Below are 17798 nucleotides of genomic sequence, written 5' to 3' on the forward strand. Positions count from 1 at the left end.
CATCTGTTTTCAATTTGGTATGATTTTTTGAAAGTTGACCCATGCTTGTTGACTTTCTTTGTGCATGCTTGAACTTGGTTTGACTTCATGATTTTAATTGACTGCCTTCCTCTCATCCAAATGCCATGAAATTTTACATGTATACCATGTTAGATGTTAGGATTGAGTGTGATTTATTTGATGATTTTTGAAAATGCTTGGGTTGACTTTTGATGCAAGTCATTCTGTTGACTTTTGTATGCTTTCCTTTGCTTTACTTTGACTTCAAATGTTCATGAAATGATCATAATACATGATTTGAGTGTGGGCCCAATTGTGATAGCTTCTCAAATGTTTGACTTTGGTTTTGGTTGACTTTTCTTTGCTGTTTTGACTTTTTCTTTCATCCTTGACCCTAGGCTAGTCCTAGTGGTCTTTTGAGCTTACAATTGAGTTCCTGTTTCAGGTTAAGCACCAATGCCTCAAAGATCATTCAAACTTGTTTGAACTTGATTGTTTATCATATGCTAACCTTTGTTTTGTAGGTTTGACTCATGTGTTTGAGTCTTGTGCCTTGCACAGTTGACCATCTGTGTTGACTGTTTACCAATTCCTTTTGATTTAAACTTTTGAACTGTTTGCTGATTGGTTTGACTTTTTCAGGTACTTTAGTTGCTTAAGTTCTCTGAACTTGCTTTGCTTTGCTTTTTAGCAACTTGCTTGAGGTATAATCTCTGTTACTTCATGTAGTCTGGAGACCCGGCCTGTTACTTGGCCGGGCAAACTGTCTGAAGTCCTCCTTAAGAGGCCATGCTTGTGTGTGTTTAAAATTGTCCCAAGCAGGAAAAGTCCTTCAAGTAAGGCAATTGGTGGAAGGTAGGGATATGCAATCTATCCCCCACTACTCTTGTTGTGTCATCCCTCTGCTCACACTGCTGTGTGTTGATGCATTGGGATACAAACCCAAGATCTTGTACAAAGTGTACAGTGTCAGAGTCTTCGAGTATAGAAGGGTTCCCACTTTTTGGACCCATGCTCACTTGTCAAATGCTCTCCCAGGCCAGGGATAGAAGCGATGAGGCACACCCCTCATCTCCTTTCATCTGCTTCACCTTAGCCCCTCGATGGCAAGGTTAAGAGCAACACTCACCCCATTCCAGAGGTTTGTTTGTTGAGGTTGATATGACCCCTCAACTAAAACCTAACCCTTGTGTGAGCCTCTTGTGTGTATATAGAGTGTGCTTCTTGTGATTGTGATTGCCTGTTTGCTTTGCCTCTTTAGGTTTAGCTTAGACTTGCCCTTGTGCAAGGTAGGTTGTGCTTGACTTGCTTCCTGTGCAAGTCAAGTCGGTGTGGCTTGCTTCCTGTGTGAGCCATGCTTAGAGTTGTTTGGCCGAACTACGGCAACTCTGATTCTCACGTTCAGGTGAGATACGTAGGCACGAGACGCGATGTCTTGCCGAGTTTGACTAACCACTAACACTAACTCTTTTCTCTCACCCCTGTGTGATTGAGATCTTTCTCTTCTCTCGCCCTCGTTGCGATTGAGACCTCCCCTTTCTCTTGCCCTAGTCGCAATCGAGACTCTTGCTTCCTGTGCAAGTCTTGCTTAGGATAGGTTGGCCCTTGTGCCATTTAGCTAGAAACCTTAACTTAGGGTCGACTTTTGCACGACAACATCTAGGCTCGAGTCGTAGTCTCCCTAGTGTTGTGTCTCCCTCTGTTATCTGGTTAGGCTAGATCCTTTATCCCTGCGTAGGGGAACTACATCGCCCTGATCTTCATACCAGATGAAGTATGTAGGCAGGAGATTGAGCTGATCTCTCCGGGCGCCTTTTCTTTTCTTTTTGTGTGTGCTTGACAGTTATAGGCTCGAGTCCCCGACTCCCTATTAACTTGTTGTGTTGTTGTGTGCTTGGAAGCTGATGTAAGACCATCGAGTGGCATTCGGGTTCCAGTGTGCGTGTGTTTTGGTTCGGATGCTGATGTAAGTCCAGCAATTGGCATTCAGGCTCCACGTTTGCCTGTGTTTGTGTTTGTTTGTGTGCGTGTCAGCCGAGCTACGAATGCTCTGATTCTTCTCCCGTCCGAGAAGATACGTATGCATAGGATACGATATCCTAGCAAGCATGTGTCGTTTCCCCAGTCCGAACTACTTCGACTCTGATGTCTATGCCTGATAGACTAAGTAGGCCCAGGATGCGACATCCTGCCGAGTCAGTTTCAGTCAGTCTCTTTCGTTTCTTTCAGCCAGTGTGTGTGAGTGTGAGCAGTGTTTAGCAACCATTTTCCTTTCTAGTGTGCGTGGATCCCGTAGAGTACTACGGATGCGTAGGGTGCCTAACACCTTCCCTTCGCATAACCGACTCCCGAACCCATCCTCTTTGGTCGCGAGACCATGTTCTTTCCTAGGTTTACTTCGAGCGTTTCCTTTCCCTCTTTTGGGATAAATAACGCACGGTGGCGGCTCTGTTGTTTCTTTCTTTTCCCGCCGGTTTTTCGCGTAATGCGACACTAGGTGCTTGCTTCAATCCATACAAAGGCTTTTTCAATCTGTACACCAAGTATTCTTGACCTCTTACCTCAAAACCTGGCGGCTGTTTCACATAGACTTCTTTTTCTAGAGGTTTATTCAAGAATGCAGATTTCACATCAAGTTGGTGCATATTCAAACCTTTATATGTTGCTAGCCACAACCAACCTTATAGTTTCAAGCCCTGCCACAGGTGCATATACTTCATTGAAATCTACTATAGGTCTTTGCAGAAAGCCTCTTGCAACCAATCTTGCTTTGTACTTGGCAATCTTACCATCTTGTTTCGGCTTCAACTTATAAACCCATCTTACATAAATTTCTTTCTTGCCCATGTTCTCAACCAACTCCCATGTCTGGTTTTTCAATGGTCTTGAGTTCTCGACCATTGTAGCTTTCCAATTTTCATCATGCAAAGCTTGCACATGATTGATTGGTTCTGCCTCAGCCATCATGGTTTCTTTAGTTAGTTCATTATTTTCTCAGATTGCATGATTATGGAATCTTTCATAATCATTCAGCTTGGCTGATGGAGTCCTGGTTCTGCTTTACCTTCTTACTCAATGAATGTGTGCATGATAGGTTGGTTCAAGTTGTTCCTCATTATGCAGTGTAGTTCTAATGTGACTTAAACTTTCACCTTTCTGCTCTGAATCTTGTGAATCAAGCAACCGATTACATCCTTTGCTTTCATAAAATTCCACATTTCTGTTGATCACTACCTTGTTTTCACTCGATGAAAACAACTTATAAGCACATGTTGAATAATATCCAACTAGGACCATAACTTGGCTTTTATCATCCAACTTTCTTCTAAGTTGTTCAAGAATATGTCCAAGGCATAATGAGCCAAAGATTTTGATATGACCGACACTTGGCTTCAATCCTAACCAGGTTTCATAAGGAGTTTTGTGTTCAAATTCTTTGTTGAACATCTGTTTATGATGTACATTGTAGTTGAATTGGCTTCTCCCCATAAGTGATTAGGCATTTTCTTTGCTTTAAGCATACTCCTAGCCATATTCAAGATGCTTCTATTTTTCCTTTCAGCAATGTCATTATGTTGGGGTCTGTAGGGCGATACCACTTCATGCTCAATCCCTTTCTTGTCGCAAAACTAAGCAAACTCAATTGAGGTGTACTCACCACCATCATCGGTTCTCAATCTCTTGATGGTGTGTCCAACTTGTTTCTCAACCATCAAATTGAATCTTTTGAAACTACTAAAGGCATCACTATTCTTTTCCAATAAGTAAATCCACACATGTCTTGTAAATTCATCTATGAAGGTCAGAAAATAACAATTGTCTCTTAGTGATTTTACCTCAAATGGCCTACATACATCCGAGTGCATAATTTCAAGTTTCTGTTATGATTTCATTGGCAAGTCATGTTTGAAAGATTTTCTTGTCTGCTTGGCTCTGCAACATTCCTCACACAACTGTTTTGGCACTTCAATCTTTGGAAGTCCATACACCATCTTCTTCATATGCATCAGGCTAAAACACTTGTAATTGAGATTGCCAAATATTTGATTCCAAACTCAATTTTTATCTTCGGTGTAGTTGATGCAAGACATTAATGATCAAACATATTGATCATGGCCTTAAATATCATGTTGGTTGACAAAGGCACCCTCAGAATTGGCCTAAACATTTCATCAAACACCTTGAGTTCTTTTCCTTCGAACTTCATTGTGTAATTCTTATCAAGTAATTGATCTAAGTTGATCAAATTACTAGTCATTGAAGAAACATACAAGATATCACTGATGATAACTTCATGTCCATATTCTTTTTCACCCTGATGTTGATCATTCCTTCTGATGTCACCATGTTGTTGTCTACAAAACAAGTTGATCTTCTAAGTGGTTCATCCAACTTGACAAACCAATTTGTGTTGCTTGTCATATGATTGCTGCAACTTGTATCAAGGTACCACATTTTCTTTCTCTGGGGCCAAATGTGTTGCATCCATTAAGATAACATCTTCAGATCCACTGCTACCATCATGAGCAAACTGAGCCACACCCTTGTCCTCATCATTGTTCTTATTGTAGTAGCAGTATCTAGCATAATGACAAAGTTTCTTACATAAATAACATTGAACCTCCTTCATGTTAATCTTCTTCTTGGTCTTCTGGTTCTGATTAACATCATTCTTGCTAGTTTCACCTTGGCCTTTTGCAAGCTTACTAGCATCACCGTTGTCATTCAACTTCTTCTTCCATTTTGCTTTCACTTTGTTATTGCTTGAATAATTTTATTTCATCTGTTTGAAGAACTTTGCTTGTAATGCCTGTTCATATACCTTTTTTGAATCTCTTTGCTTCAGCCTCATCTCATGCGTCTCAAGAGATGTTTGCATTTCTTCAAGCTTCATCTACGAAAATTCTTTTGATTCTTCAATTGTCACTACAATGTGATCAAACTTGATTGGAAGAGCCCCTAACATCTTCTCCATCTTCAGCAATTCATAGGTCTTTTTCCACATGACTTCATTTGATTTTTCAAAGTCACCATCTTTGAGAAGAACTTAATAATGATTTCATCATCTTTCATCTGTAAGTTTTCATATTGTTTCCTCTAAGATTGTAGCTTCACTTTCTTTAACTTTTCATCTCTACCATATAGCTTTTTGAGAGTATCCCAAACCTCCTTGGTCGTTTCTTGCTTAATAATCTTCTCAGAGATATTTGAACTCACACACTGGTGAATCAAGAACAAGCCTTTCTCATCCATCTTGATCAATTCACGATGAGCAACTCTTTGTGCCTCAATAGCATTTGCGTCTAATGTCAATAAACCATCAGTCACGATTTCAAACACATCTTGAAACCAGAATATGACTTTCATATGTGCACACCATCTATCATAGTTTTCTCTCTTGACAACTGGTAAATTGACAGAAAATTTCTTGGAGGTTGTGTTTCCATTCACCAGGTTGGAGATTAAGGACCAAATTGATGCTCTTTATAGCAATTTGTTGGATAACTTGTATCACAAGTTACTTGATAAATGATGGTAAATTAAAAGAAAATTAGAAAGTAATTGATGAAAAAGAGTTTATTAATTGTTTTTCCTTCAATTACAATGAGAAGTGATATTTATAGACACACTAATCACCCAAATCAAATTTAAAATAAACTGTTTAAAAACATTTTGATATACTCACCCAAATATATTCTTAAAACAATATACCCGCCTAAATATATCCTTAAAACAATATGTTTACCTAAAACTGATATACCCACCCGAATATATCCTTAAAGGAAATGGATGGATTAACATAATAGTCCTTAATAAAATAAACTTTAATAAAATAAACTTAATATTCTAGAGTCTCAGTCACACTAAAATATTAACTAAACAAACATGTAAACACAACAAATAAATCGTGCACTTGTTGAAACAAAACCAATTCCAGGGTTTTGAAAAACTGTAATCCTTTCTTTGAAAATTGTATTTTTACTAATATTCTAAGTACCATGAGGTGACATAAGAGGTTATCTCATTATTAAGCACAATCTGATTTCATAAACTTAACTCGATTAAGTCAAGGTTTTGTGTAACACAAGTGAAAATTTTGTTATTTAGTGACTGATTTAGTAAACAAAACAAATTCACTATGTAGTGATCAATTTAACCATCGATTTAAGTCTTTTCAAATTTTGTACACAAAGTTAACATAGTGGACATAAGCTTCAATTCATTTATGTACTTGAACTGTAATTTGACATAGGAGTGAACTTTTTGCCGCTGATTAATACTAATCTGCGCTTAAAATCATAATCTGGAGCAACATTTCAGCATCACATCTTACTGGCCCAAGATATCTGAAGCTGACTTGTTCAAGATTTGGAAAAGTTCTTCCCTGTAGTCAAGAAAAAAATAACTCAATTCAAGTTGCTTGCATAGTGACTGCAAATATAAGCTAATAAACTCTTCAAAACTAACAATCTATGAACTAAAAAAAATCACAGTTAATCTCTTTGTGAGGAAGTTAACTATTAACCACTTATGGCATGTTTATCAGTTTAAATGATCTACCGGCTTTGTCGATAACTAATCTCTGATAGCAGGTGATTCACCGAATCTTAAACCAGACTCTAATACCATGTTAAAAAATGTGGTTGGGTTTCCGGCTTGTAGAGTGAGGATTACTTCCATTTATAAGCACATGTTTAGACCATATAATATCCGATGTGAAACTCTTAACGGAGTCTCCCGTCCTAACAATATTTTTAAGTCCAATTTCACTCGGGCCAATGAAATGTTGGTTCTCTCTACTTAGTTAGTTGGACCGAAATGAGAATATATAAATGTTGCTACAATTTTTGAAAAGACAAAATACCCTAAAACAAAAAAGCTATTTATTCTTCTTTCTCAGCTTTTGCAACCAATGAGAAAAAGCTTAGAACTTCTCTTCTCTAACCTTTTTTTTAGCTATTCTCTTGAACCAATCAAGAGGTTAATGACTAGACGAATCAAGTGAGCAATAGGTCTCTTTTCTCTAACTATGAGTATAATTATACACCAATACTCTTTGGAGCATGGACACAGACACGGGCACCAGTCGCGACACTGGTAATAATTGAAAAAAATGAATAAATTGAACGTAATCACAAGTGTCGGTGTCATATCAGTGTCCGACTGACATGTCTTTTTTCAAAAGTGTTAATGCTACAAAGTTGATATTTCATACTAATTTTCTTCTTCTTTCCTCACTTCATTATAAAATCATAGGTCTTCTTATAATTTTATGATGTAGCTAAATATCAGAAAAACTGGAAACCAAGAAAGTGATATAAATGCTTACCGGTCAGGCTTGAATAAGAGATAGCGATAAGTGAACCACTGAAACAGAAAGACTAGTTAGTTAGTTACATAAATTTATCAAGTCCTTCTTGCAAAACATATTCTATAACTCCATGTATTTTGTGATGAACGCACGCAATCTATTATAGTTTCTCGAATTTTTGGAACAGCACAAAAGGATGCATTTTCTATTACAATATGGCGGTTCTACTCTTCATGAGTTTACACATTGTTTAGGACATGACTCACCGTTGAGAAAAGTATTCCAATTAGTTCCAACGAAATCGGGATAACTGGCAATTTGTCAATGGCCTATACACAAAAAATCAAAATCAGAATGGCAGATAGATAAATAAGGATATTATAATAGAAAATTCTAAAATTCTGTTAAAATTCTACAATGACGAATTTGGTTCGAAAATAGTACAAGATTGGTAAAGATTACCGCTATTAAATTTGTCGATGCCCAAAATGCTACTACAGCTGAAAAGCCCAAACCGATTAGCCCCAACCGGTCCTCAGGTTTATCCCACTGTTTGAACATCAACAAACAAAAAGCAAATATAAATATAGGTAATACTTGATGTTTTTCTCAAGAAAGAGACAAGGTTGGGAATGGAAGGCGAAACTCACAACATTCTGAACAGATTTGAGAACAGTAAGTGAAGTTGAGGATTCAGAACTTTCTCCAGATGCATTCACAACAAATGCACCGCTATTCCGTCTTCCTGTGAGATCGAAATATCAGCACTTGCAGTTAAGTACACACCATAAGAAAATAAAAGTGATCGAATTCAAATCAATGTTGTTTTAAGGACCTCGAACATTTTCATAATTGCTCCATAGCATAGTAAGCTACCGAAGTTCAAAAGTGAGCATTTTACGGAGTTAGTCTTTATTTATCAATTGAGGAGTTTCCAGAAGATCACTCATTCTGGTATTATTCTCGTCCAAACACGTTTAACTGTGAATAACTCTTATCATCTGATTACTCACGCAGTTAACTCATTTGATTAAACGAATTTCTGTCATAATCAAAATTTTCACTTTTCAATTTGCAACAATAATCACCTGGCAGTTAGGAAAACCAGATAGCCATGAAAATCTTGGTCATTCAACAAAAATCGGACAACTCGTATTTTAACTTCACCAGATTGACTTTAAAATACAACTCTAGATATGAGTCATCCAATCTTTATCGAATAGCCGAGATCCACATAACCACAGAGAAACAACCTCATAAAAGAACCACTACTAATGTTAAAGCCTATGCAATGCTAACACAAACACAAACACGTAATAATTTGGAGCAAAGCAACCGAAGTAATTGAATGTAATCACACACGATACATGTAATAATTTGGGGTAACCGAAATAATCGAATGTAACCACTTGTCTCGGTCTTTGAAACCAGACACGCTTTCAATCTGAAGTGTCTGTACTACAATAATGTCAAACTTTCAGTTCTTAGCACATATATATTAGTATTGAAGATTTAACATAACAAATATAGAATTAAACAAGTTTCATTTCATATATGGATTAAAAAAATTAACTTTGGAAGACCCATCCAAAAAAAAGCAAAGAAAAAGAACAAACACATTAAAGGGTTACCTGCAAGAAGAGAAACAGGGAAATTTTGGAAATTCCCTGAAAATGATTTTCTACCATGATGAAGTAGCAATGGTGGTGGCAAGGTTGCAATCATGGAAGCCATTCTACACTTTCAATGTTCTGTAAAAATATAATTATAATAAAAATCAAATTTCAGTTTATGGAATCCCAATTTTAAGTCAATGATAAAATCAAATAATGATATTAAAAAAATCAAAAGGAAGAATAAAAAAAAATTAGGGGAAGAAAAAAAAGACCTTGGGTTGTTCTAGTGGTGGAAAGGATGAGTGAGTTTGTGAGAGAAAACAAAAGCTTCAAATCCAAAAAGAGTGTACACCACAAAGAGACTAAAAATATTAATGTTTTTTTTTTGTTATTTGTGGTTTCCCGTTTTTTTTTACCATAAAGAGAATTGAAGAGACTATTTGAGTATGTTATTAATTAGTACTCCATTGATTTTATAATTTTGATATTTTTTATCATTTAAATCAAATACAATTTAATCATTATCCTAATAAATTACAAAAGTCAAAACTTAATTTGAACATTTAAAATGAAATAGATGGAGTTTTTTTAAAACTTTTTATTTACAAGCTTAAATATAAATAGTAAATTGTTACTTTATTTTTCCTATAATATTATTAGCAATTTATTATCACATTTTCTATATATTTTTCTGTGATAAATAATAAAAATATTATTATAAGATAAATAGTTAATTTCTGAAAAAATAATTATTTGTATTGATAGTGTGTGACTTTTGTTATGCACGTAAAAATGTTCAATAGAAAATTATATTTGATGCTTCTAAAAATATAAAAGACAGATCTTTTGTTGCTTTAAAAAAAATAAAAAGATAAAAGAAAAAATAATATTTTTATCAACGAATCTATTATTTATTATTGACAATAGTAATGATCAAAGATAAGGGTGATAGACTCACATCCCCACCATATTTAAGCCTCGATCTAAAAAATTCGTAAAAAAAATAGGATGGAGCGAGACAAATATAATTGAGAGTGATGACTTAAAACCTTAGTCCTCCCCACTAAAAGTGAGGAGACAGACTCGCAGACCTGACATATTTTAAGCTTAAAAATATATAATTTATTGTAATGTTTATGTTTGTCAAAACTCGGAAAAAAATAGGACGGGATGGAACATACATATTCTCTCAATTCTCTTTTATAGGACGGGATTGAACTCTTTTAGATTCATTGATTAAATAATATATTTGGAAGACTAGATACATCGATTATTCAATGAATCTAAAAGTCAAAATTTATTTATAAAAGAGAATGGAGAATGTATTAGAGAGTGCAGACAAAATTTATTTATTCAATGAATCTAAAAGTCAAAATGTTTATAATAATATTTAGTGATCCACAATCAATCACACAATTGAAACCATGTGTAACGTAATCCACCCTTTTGGACTACCATAAATATAATCAAACACATCATCCCAATCATTCACACATATCATACACTTCTTTCTCACCTACTACCAACCCCTGATAAAATCATTAAAAATATTTTATCTTTGAAACAAAGTTACATGCCTTTGTTTTATCTATCCGACAATTCTAACTCCGTCCCAAAATGATTTACGAGTTGAAAGTTATTATCAAAATCGTGCACGAAGGAATTACCAAAAAGTTGTTGTTTTTCTGAAATTTCCAGCATAATTTTCATCTTCTCCAACCCCAAAGACGTCCATGAAATCATCATCAAAAATATTTTACCTTTGAAACAAATTTATAGACCTCTGTTTCAGCTACCTAATGCTTCAAACTTCGTCCCAAAATGATTTACGAGTTGAATATTACAATCAAAACCGTGCACGAAGGCGTTAACAAAAAGTTATTGTTTTTCTGAAATTTTCAGCACGATTTTCATCTTCTCTAACCCCAAAAACGTCCACGAAATCATCACCAAAATATTTTATGGTTTTAAATTCAGTCATAAACATACATAAATCAATCACTACTTATATTCATATTATCATTTATCTATATATTATATCAATCCCTACAACCTTCAAACATCATCAATGGTGGACATACATGAACACTTTAAAACATAAATTTCATTCAACAAATATCAACATTCATCATCAATCCAAAGAGAATTAAACTTTCATCTACCTTTCCATTTATATCCCTATTATTGAACCAAATTCTCATCCTTACCTTGTAATTCCAAAAAAATGCAAACTTTTGTTTATTCTCTTCCCTAAAGCTCTCATGAGGGTTTCCTTACTTTTCTCTTCTCTTGCCTCTTTTTCTTCAATTTCAAAACTTTCATCTACTTTAAACTTTTTCCTTCACTTCTCTCCTCCTAAATTAAAAACCTAATTCCTATCTTTCTAATATTTCACTAAGGCTCACCTTATTACTAACTTACATTATTTATTTTAATTTTCCGCAATTCTCATTTTTCACCTCAAACTCATTACTTCATTTTATTTTATTATTTCATTTAAATAATAAAACAAAAACATTATTTTAATCAATTAAATATTTATAAATAAATCTATCAACCTCTAATCAATCTCCACACTCTCTACTCAATGGTCACTCATCCTTGTTGCCCTAACACATCTCAATTATCACACAAATGATAATTAGATACACACATGGAATTATAATTAATTTCTATAAAAATAAGGTGTTACAACTCTCCTCCACTTAAAGAATTTTCGCCCTCGAAAATTACCTAAAGTGAACAAACTCAAATATGAATCCCTCATCTGACTCTCAAGCTCCCAAGTTACATTTCACTAGCTGGTCCTCTCCAAGCTGCCTTCACCAAGGTGATCTCTTTACCACGTAACTGCTTCATTTTTTGATCCTTTATCTGCATGGTGATACCTCAACAATCAAATATCTCTAACCTGCACATCATCCACTTGGATCATACGAGACGGATCCAGAATGTACCTCCACAACTGAGACACATGAAACACATCATGAAGATTAACAAGTGACGGCGGCAAAGCAATCCGATAGACCACTTCTCCTATTCTTTGCAAAATTTGGTAAGGACCAGTGAAACGCGAAGTGAGCTTTCAAGACTTCAAATCTCGACCAACACCAGTTACCGAAGTAACCCTCAAAAACACATGATCTCCCTTTTGGAACTCAAGTGCTTTCCTTCGTCTACCATGATAACTCTTTTGGCGACTCTAAGAAACTATCATCTTCTTCTGAATCACTTTGATCTTCTCCGTGGTCTGTTGGAAAATCTTAGTTCTAATCACATCACCCTCTCCTGACTCATACCAACACAAAGGCGTCCAACACCTTTTACCATACAATGCCTCAAACGGTGGCATTCCAATACTCGAATGAAAATTGTTGTTGTATGTAAACTCAATCAACGGTCAAAAGTTATCTCAACCACCTCCTTGTTCAAGTACACAAGCCCTTAACAAGTCCTCTAGCGACTGAATAATCCTCTCAGTCTGACCATTTGTATGCGGATGATAAGTAGAACTCATATGCAACTTCAGACCCAAAGCCATCTGCAAACTCTCCTAGAACCTCGACGTAAACCTCAGATCTCTATCAGATACAATAATAGACGGAATACTGTGCAAACTGACAATCCTCTTGATATACATCTTTTTCAACCTCTCCAATGGATAATCCAGTCTCATCAGAAAAAAATGAGCCGACTTTGTCAACCTATCCACAATTACCCACATAGTATCACAATTCTTCACAATCCTCATCAGTCCAGACACAAAATCCATCGAAATGATGTCTTATTTCCACTCAGGATTAGACAATAGTTGCATCAAACCCAACGACTTTTGCTACTCAATCTTTGACTTCTTAAAATTAGTTATCGTGATCTTCAATTAGACTATGACTTTCTTCGATTATTGCCACTGTTTCTTTCTAAGGATGGTGATTCATTGATATTGTGCAATACGCTTACTGATGGGGGAGCAATTATTTATAATTGGAAAGATAATAGTGTGCAGGTGTCATACGGTGAACTGGACTTTTTTGTGGTTTTAATCGCAATGTCGCGGTTAGCAAGAGTCGCCACCGACTTTTCTTTTATCCAATAAGGAAAGGTGGAAAAGAACAGGAAAGACCTTAATTTAGATTTTGGGTTCGGGAGGTACATTATACAAAGGGAAGGTGTTAGCACCCTTTGTATCCATGGTTATCCATGGGCTCTTAATTGCTCGATCACTTATATTATTTTTGTCTAAAAAGTGTTTGTGAATTGTTTGGAAAATTGTTTTGAAAAGAGAATTTAACTTTGTAATGATTCTTGTATGAATGTATACAAAGTGGTTATCCCGTTTTAGTTTTGAAAATTGTTTAGAAAAATATAACTCGGTAATGATTCTAGTATGAATGTATACCAAGTGGTGATTTTCTAAAGGCATTTTGAAAGGTGTGAGGTGCAAAAAAATGTTTTAAGTTGTGAGCCAGCAATTAAGAGTTATACCGACTCAAGGTCTTTACGGGCATTTCCTATCCTTATGAGGGTAAAACTGTCCTTATTATTGAGAAATAAGTAGTTTTATCCTTTGGATGTAAAAGGGTCATCGTAGGGTCATCGATTGGTCATTGAAGGCAACAGTTATGAGGATACCTTAGCATTCGAAGGGACTATCATCATTTAACCGTAGGCAACATCGGAGGGTCATCGAGGGACAAAGTTGTATATTCGAAGGCAACATCCGAGGGACTATAATTTATTTTATGATGATTTAACCGAAGGGTCTTTGCTAAGGGTATCCCCACGTTCGCGGGACATGACCGTAATATCGTAATCGTAAGGCAACAAAGAGGGGTCCAAGATCACTTATTCAAAGGCAAAGTTTTACAATTAATTATATAATTAGGATGAAACTCCACATTAAAATTATTAAAATAATATATTAAAAAATTAATACATTAGAAATTAATACATTAAAAAATTAATTTAGGGTGAAACTCCACAAGGGTATCCCACAAATAAAGTGGAATACCTAGCCAATAACCTTTTCCTGGGATATGTGAACCTTTACGAAACTCAAAAAAAGAAACATGTCAGAACACCAAATCAGGGTGCAATCGAAGATTACACCGGAGAAATATCACAACAATAAATAGGATAGGATGAATAATGCATGGCTATGATAAAAACATAAAAAAAAACAGACTAGAAGAATCAGGTACTGTCTCGTTCGCCTCTGCCTCGCCTAGCGAAGGCCACGGATTTTGAATTTGAAAACAGCCCCATGTTAGGAACTTTGAATTTTATGGCATTTTATCACAGGAATAACATGGTCAAACATTCAGGGTATTCAGGCATATTTAAATTCCCATACGAAAGCAAATTATATATCAACATTTAATCATGATGCATTATATATGTAGGTATGGCCAATTGAAAGTATAAACAATAGAGATACGCAAACCTGTTTGCCAATTCAAGGTTGAAGGGATTGACCACTTGTAGTATCGGAATAAGTTAGGCAGCGGGAATCGGACGGCGATGGCTTCGGTGCAGATGGGCTGCCTTCAGGGTTTCTTTACTCTGAATTCTCCGGGTAGGCAGGGTTCCTATGCCAAAGTTTCTATCCGTCCTTCTCTGTTCTCTCTCTTTCTTTTTCCTCAAGGTTTTGTTCCAGGGAAACCTCAGAGTGTTTTGCTTCTCTTCCTTCTTTCTCCAGTGAATCTCCCAGTGTAAACTCCAAGTGTCCTTTCCTCTACTGAAACTTCAGTATTTATAGACTAATTTCGTGGGTAATGGGTTTGGAATGAGGGAGACCCAAGTCCAAAATAATTTGTTATATTTTATTTATATATTTATTTTAATTATTTAATTAATTAATTAATTAATTAAATTTTTTTTTCTTTTTTTTTTTCGTTTTTTTTTTCGTTTTTTTATTTTTATTTTTTTTATTTTTTTTTTAGGAAAAATGATGGGTAATTTTTGGGGTATGACAGCTGCCCCTGTTCAATATTCTTGAACCGAGAGAGTTAGGATGGCGTGTATGCCATTCGTGGTCTGGAGGTGGAAGATTATTGAACACTAGAATGCCCCAAAAATTTGCACTTGAGAATCGACAGTTGGTCTTGATGGAGATGGGCTTAAAGATGCCATCCGGGAGGTTTGATGACGAAAGCTTCAGATCGAGCCGTACATTAGGCCAATTTGAAGACATGGGTGCCACACTGGGTCGTACATTAGACCGAATAATGAGTCATCCATTAGGCTGCCGACTTCGCTGGGGAGTCGGAGTGTGTCATATGCTGTTGGGGATAAAGGATCAGAATGGACCATACGCTAGATCGTATCTGAGTTGCAGAATGAGCCGTACGTTAGGCTGAATCTGATGACGAAAGGGGTAGTCGTACGTTAGACTACACTTCAGAAATGTACCGTATGTTAGGTAGCATCTGAGGGGATGGACATCCGAACGGGTCGTACGTTAGACCGTCGCAGAATGAGTCGTCTGTTAGGCCGCATCTGATGATGAAAGCGGTAGTCGTACGCCAGACTACACTTCAGAAATGTACCATACGTTAGGTAGCATCTGAGGGTTGTAAGATCCAAACGGGTCGTACGTTAGACCGCGTTGGAGTTGTTGAAGTTCAGAATGGATCGTACGTTAGATCGTATCCGAGTTGTAGAATGAGCCGTACGTTAGGCTGTATCCGAAGAAGAAAGTAGTCGTACGCTAGACTACACCCCTGAATGTACCGTACGCTAGGCAGCATCTGAGGATTTGAAGGTCCAAATGGGTCGTACGTTAGACCGCATTGGAGTTGCTGAAGAAGTCATATGTTGGGCTGAATCAGAATGAACCGTACGTTAGACTGTATCTGATAACCTGTATATGTTGTACTTGCAATAAATGTCTGGGATGGGCTTAAAGATGCCATCGTTAGGAGGATATCGAAGTGTTGTCAGAATGAATGTTCCCATGAACTGTATTTGAAATATGTATCTGAATCTTGAATGTGATTGATAAAGGTGTCTGTCTGAATGAACCTTTTATTTTGACTATATCAGGAGGATAAATAACCTGCAAAGAAAAGTTAGCTTCATGCTATGTCATGATGTATGAGATGTTTCGTGTTATGCTAAAATAAATGTGAATGTTGTATGCATGCGTATGCTGTGAAATGATGTAATGAATGAGTTATGCGTATGAGAAGTTCTGCTTGGGGACTCTACTGGGGAAAATAAATCCCCATCTACTGATTGGAGATATTTGTAACGATGACCCTTTCTCGGCAGGGGGTTCTTGATTCTGTCTGATGGTAGAAATATTCCACAGATCTTGGCTGAGGATGGATGAGATGATCAATCTGTCTGATGATGCCGACCTCTGTTGGGGAGTAACTGGCTGTGCCGGGGAATACTGCTAATTTCTTCTGAGGAATAACAGACTTGCTGGGGGAGTAGAATTGGTAGCGGATTCATTGGAAGCATGGTTAGACCTTCTCCTCGATCCTGAAGTCGGGTAGTAATTGCTATTGCTATTCTACGCATATATTTTGGTAAACATTTATCATATTCAAATGCACATATTAATTCAAATTAAATCAATGGACATTTACGCAAACAAAACAGAAAAAGTAAAACAAAAGCATCTTTTTTGAAATGAATTGCATTGATTTTGAAAGGAGGCCTATGAACAGGCAATTTGTGTACAAGGAGACAGAAATCCTAGTAAGAGGAAATTGTCAAAAACAAAGAGAAAGCTATGCAGAAAAGTCTTATTGATTTTAAGTCTACTACTGTCATTATGTCTTCAAGCATCTCATCCCCTGCTGTCGGATAGAAGTGATTGGCTTGGTCAATCCCTTGAACTTGGATAAAGTTGACTGAGAACGGGACATAGTCGTACGCTTTAATCCCTAATTTTTGCCTGGACTGCCTTTTCAGGTTTTCAGTCCACCAGGATACCCTTTTTTGCCCAAGCCGCCTTTTCAGGTTTTCGACTTGCCGGGTGTACATTTTTTTATATATATCCCTAATTTTTGCCCGAACCCTTTTGGTTCGCCGGGATGCCCTTACTTTTGCCTAGATACGTCGATCTAGCGGGTCTCTTTCATGCGTAGTATTTTTTAACTATGTCCGCGTTCACGGGATGCGGGAAATCTTCGCCATCCATTGTAGCAAGTATCATGGCTCCACCAGAGAATACCTTCTTAACTACAAATGGCCCTTCGTATGTGGGAGTCCATTTGCCTCTGGGATCAGTTTGTGGTAGGATGATACGCTTTATCACCAAGTCGCCCATTTGATACACTTGTCTCTTGACCCTTTTGTTGAATGCCCTGGTCATGCGCTTCTGATATATCTGCCCGTGACATACAGCCGCAAGTCTCTTCTCATCAATCAAATGTATCTGATCGAGTCGAGTCTGAATCCATTCGTCCTCGTCTAAGCCCGCCTCTTTCATGATCCTTAGAGAGGGAATCTGAACCTCTACTGGTAAAACGGCTTCCATTCCGTAGACTAAAGAGAAAGGAGTTGCCCCTGTCGAAGTTCGTACCGAAGTACGATAACCATGAAGAGCAAATGGTAACATCTCATGCCAGTCTTTGTACGTTACCGTCATCTTTTGTATAATCTTCTTAATATTCTTATTAGCCGCTTCTACAGCGTCGTTCGTCTTTGGCCGGTACGGAGAAGAGTTATGGTGTTTTATTTTGAACTGCGTGCAGAGTTCAGTAATCATCTTGTTGTTCAAATTAGTGCCATTGTCAGTGATAATTCTCTCAGGGACGCCGTATCGGCAGATGAGGCTGTTCTTGATGAATCGTGCCACCACATTCTTAGTAACAGAAGCAAATGAGGCTACCTCCACCCACTTTGTGAAGTAATCA

At 36.7% G+C, this 17798-nt stretch overlaps 1 protein-coding gene across 1 annotated transcript; it reads right to left on the minus strand.

Annotated features, from left to right (window-relative positions):
• Nucleotides 1-6142: 6142 nt before the first annotated feature.
• On the minus strand, nt 6143-9357 carry LOC127110506 (protein CURVATURE THYLAKOID 1C, chloroplastic). The gene is made up of 7 exons (XM_051046108.1): nt 9201-9357; nt 8944-9063; nt 7963-8057; nt 7775-7861; nt 7579-7641; nt 7331-7368; nt 6143-6385 (listed from the first exon to the last, which is right to left on the minus strand). The coding sequence occupies exons 2-7, from the start codon at nt 9044-9046 to the stop codon at nt 6331-6333; spliced, it is 441 nt and encodes a 146-aa protein (XP_050902065.1). The 5' UTR covers nt 9047-9063; nt 9201-9357; the 3' UTR covers nt 6143-6330.
• Nucleotides 9358-17798: the final 8441 nt, after the last annotated feature.

Source organism: Lathyrus oleraceus, unplaced genomic scaffold, assembly GCF_024323335.1.
Source record: "Lathyrus oleraceus cultivar Zhongwan6 unplaced genomic scaffold, CAAS_Psat_ZW6_1.0 chrUn0001, whole genome shotgun sequence".
Lineage (NCBI taxonomy): Eukaryota > Viridiplantae > Streptophyta > Magnoliopsida > Fabales > Fabaceae > Lathyrus > Lathyrus oleraceus.

Coding starts and splice junctions, on each gene's coding strand:
- LOC127110506 (XM_051046108.1), bottom strand. CDS start 9,046: ATGGCTTCCATGATTGCAACCTTGCCACCACCATTGCTACTTCATCAT. Junction 7,862..7,962: donor TCAAATCTGTTCAGAATGTT/GTGAGTTTCGCC, acceptor ATGTTCAAACAG/TGGGATAAACCTGAGGACCG. Junction 6,386..7,330: donor CTCTTATTCAAGCCTGACCG/GTAAGCATTTAT, acceptor TCTTGACTACAG/GGAAGAACTTTTCCAAATCT.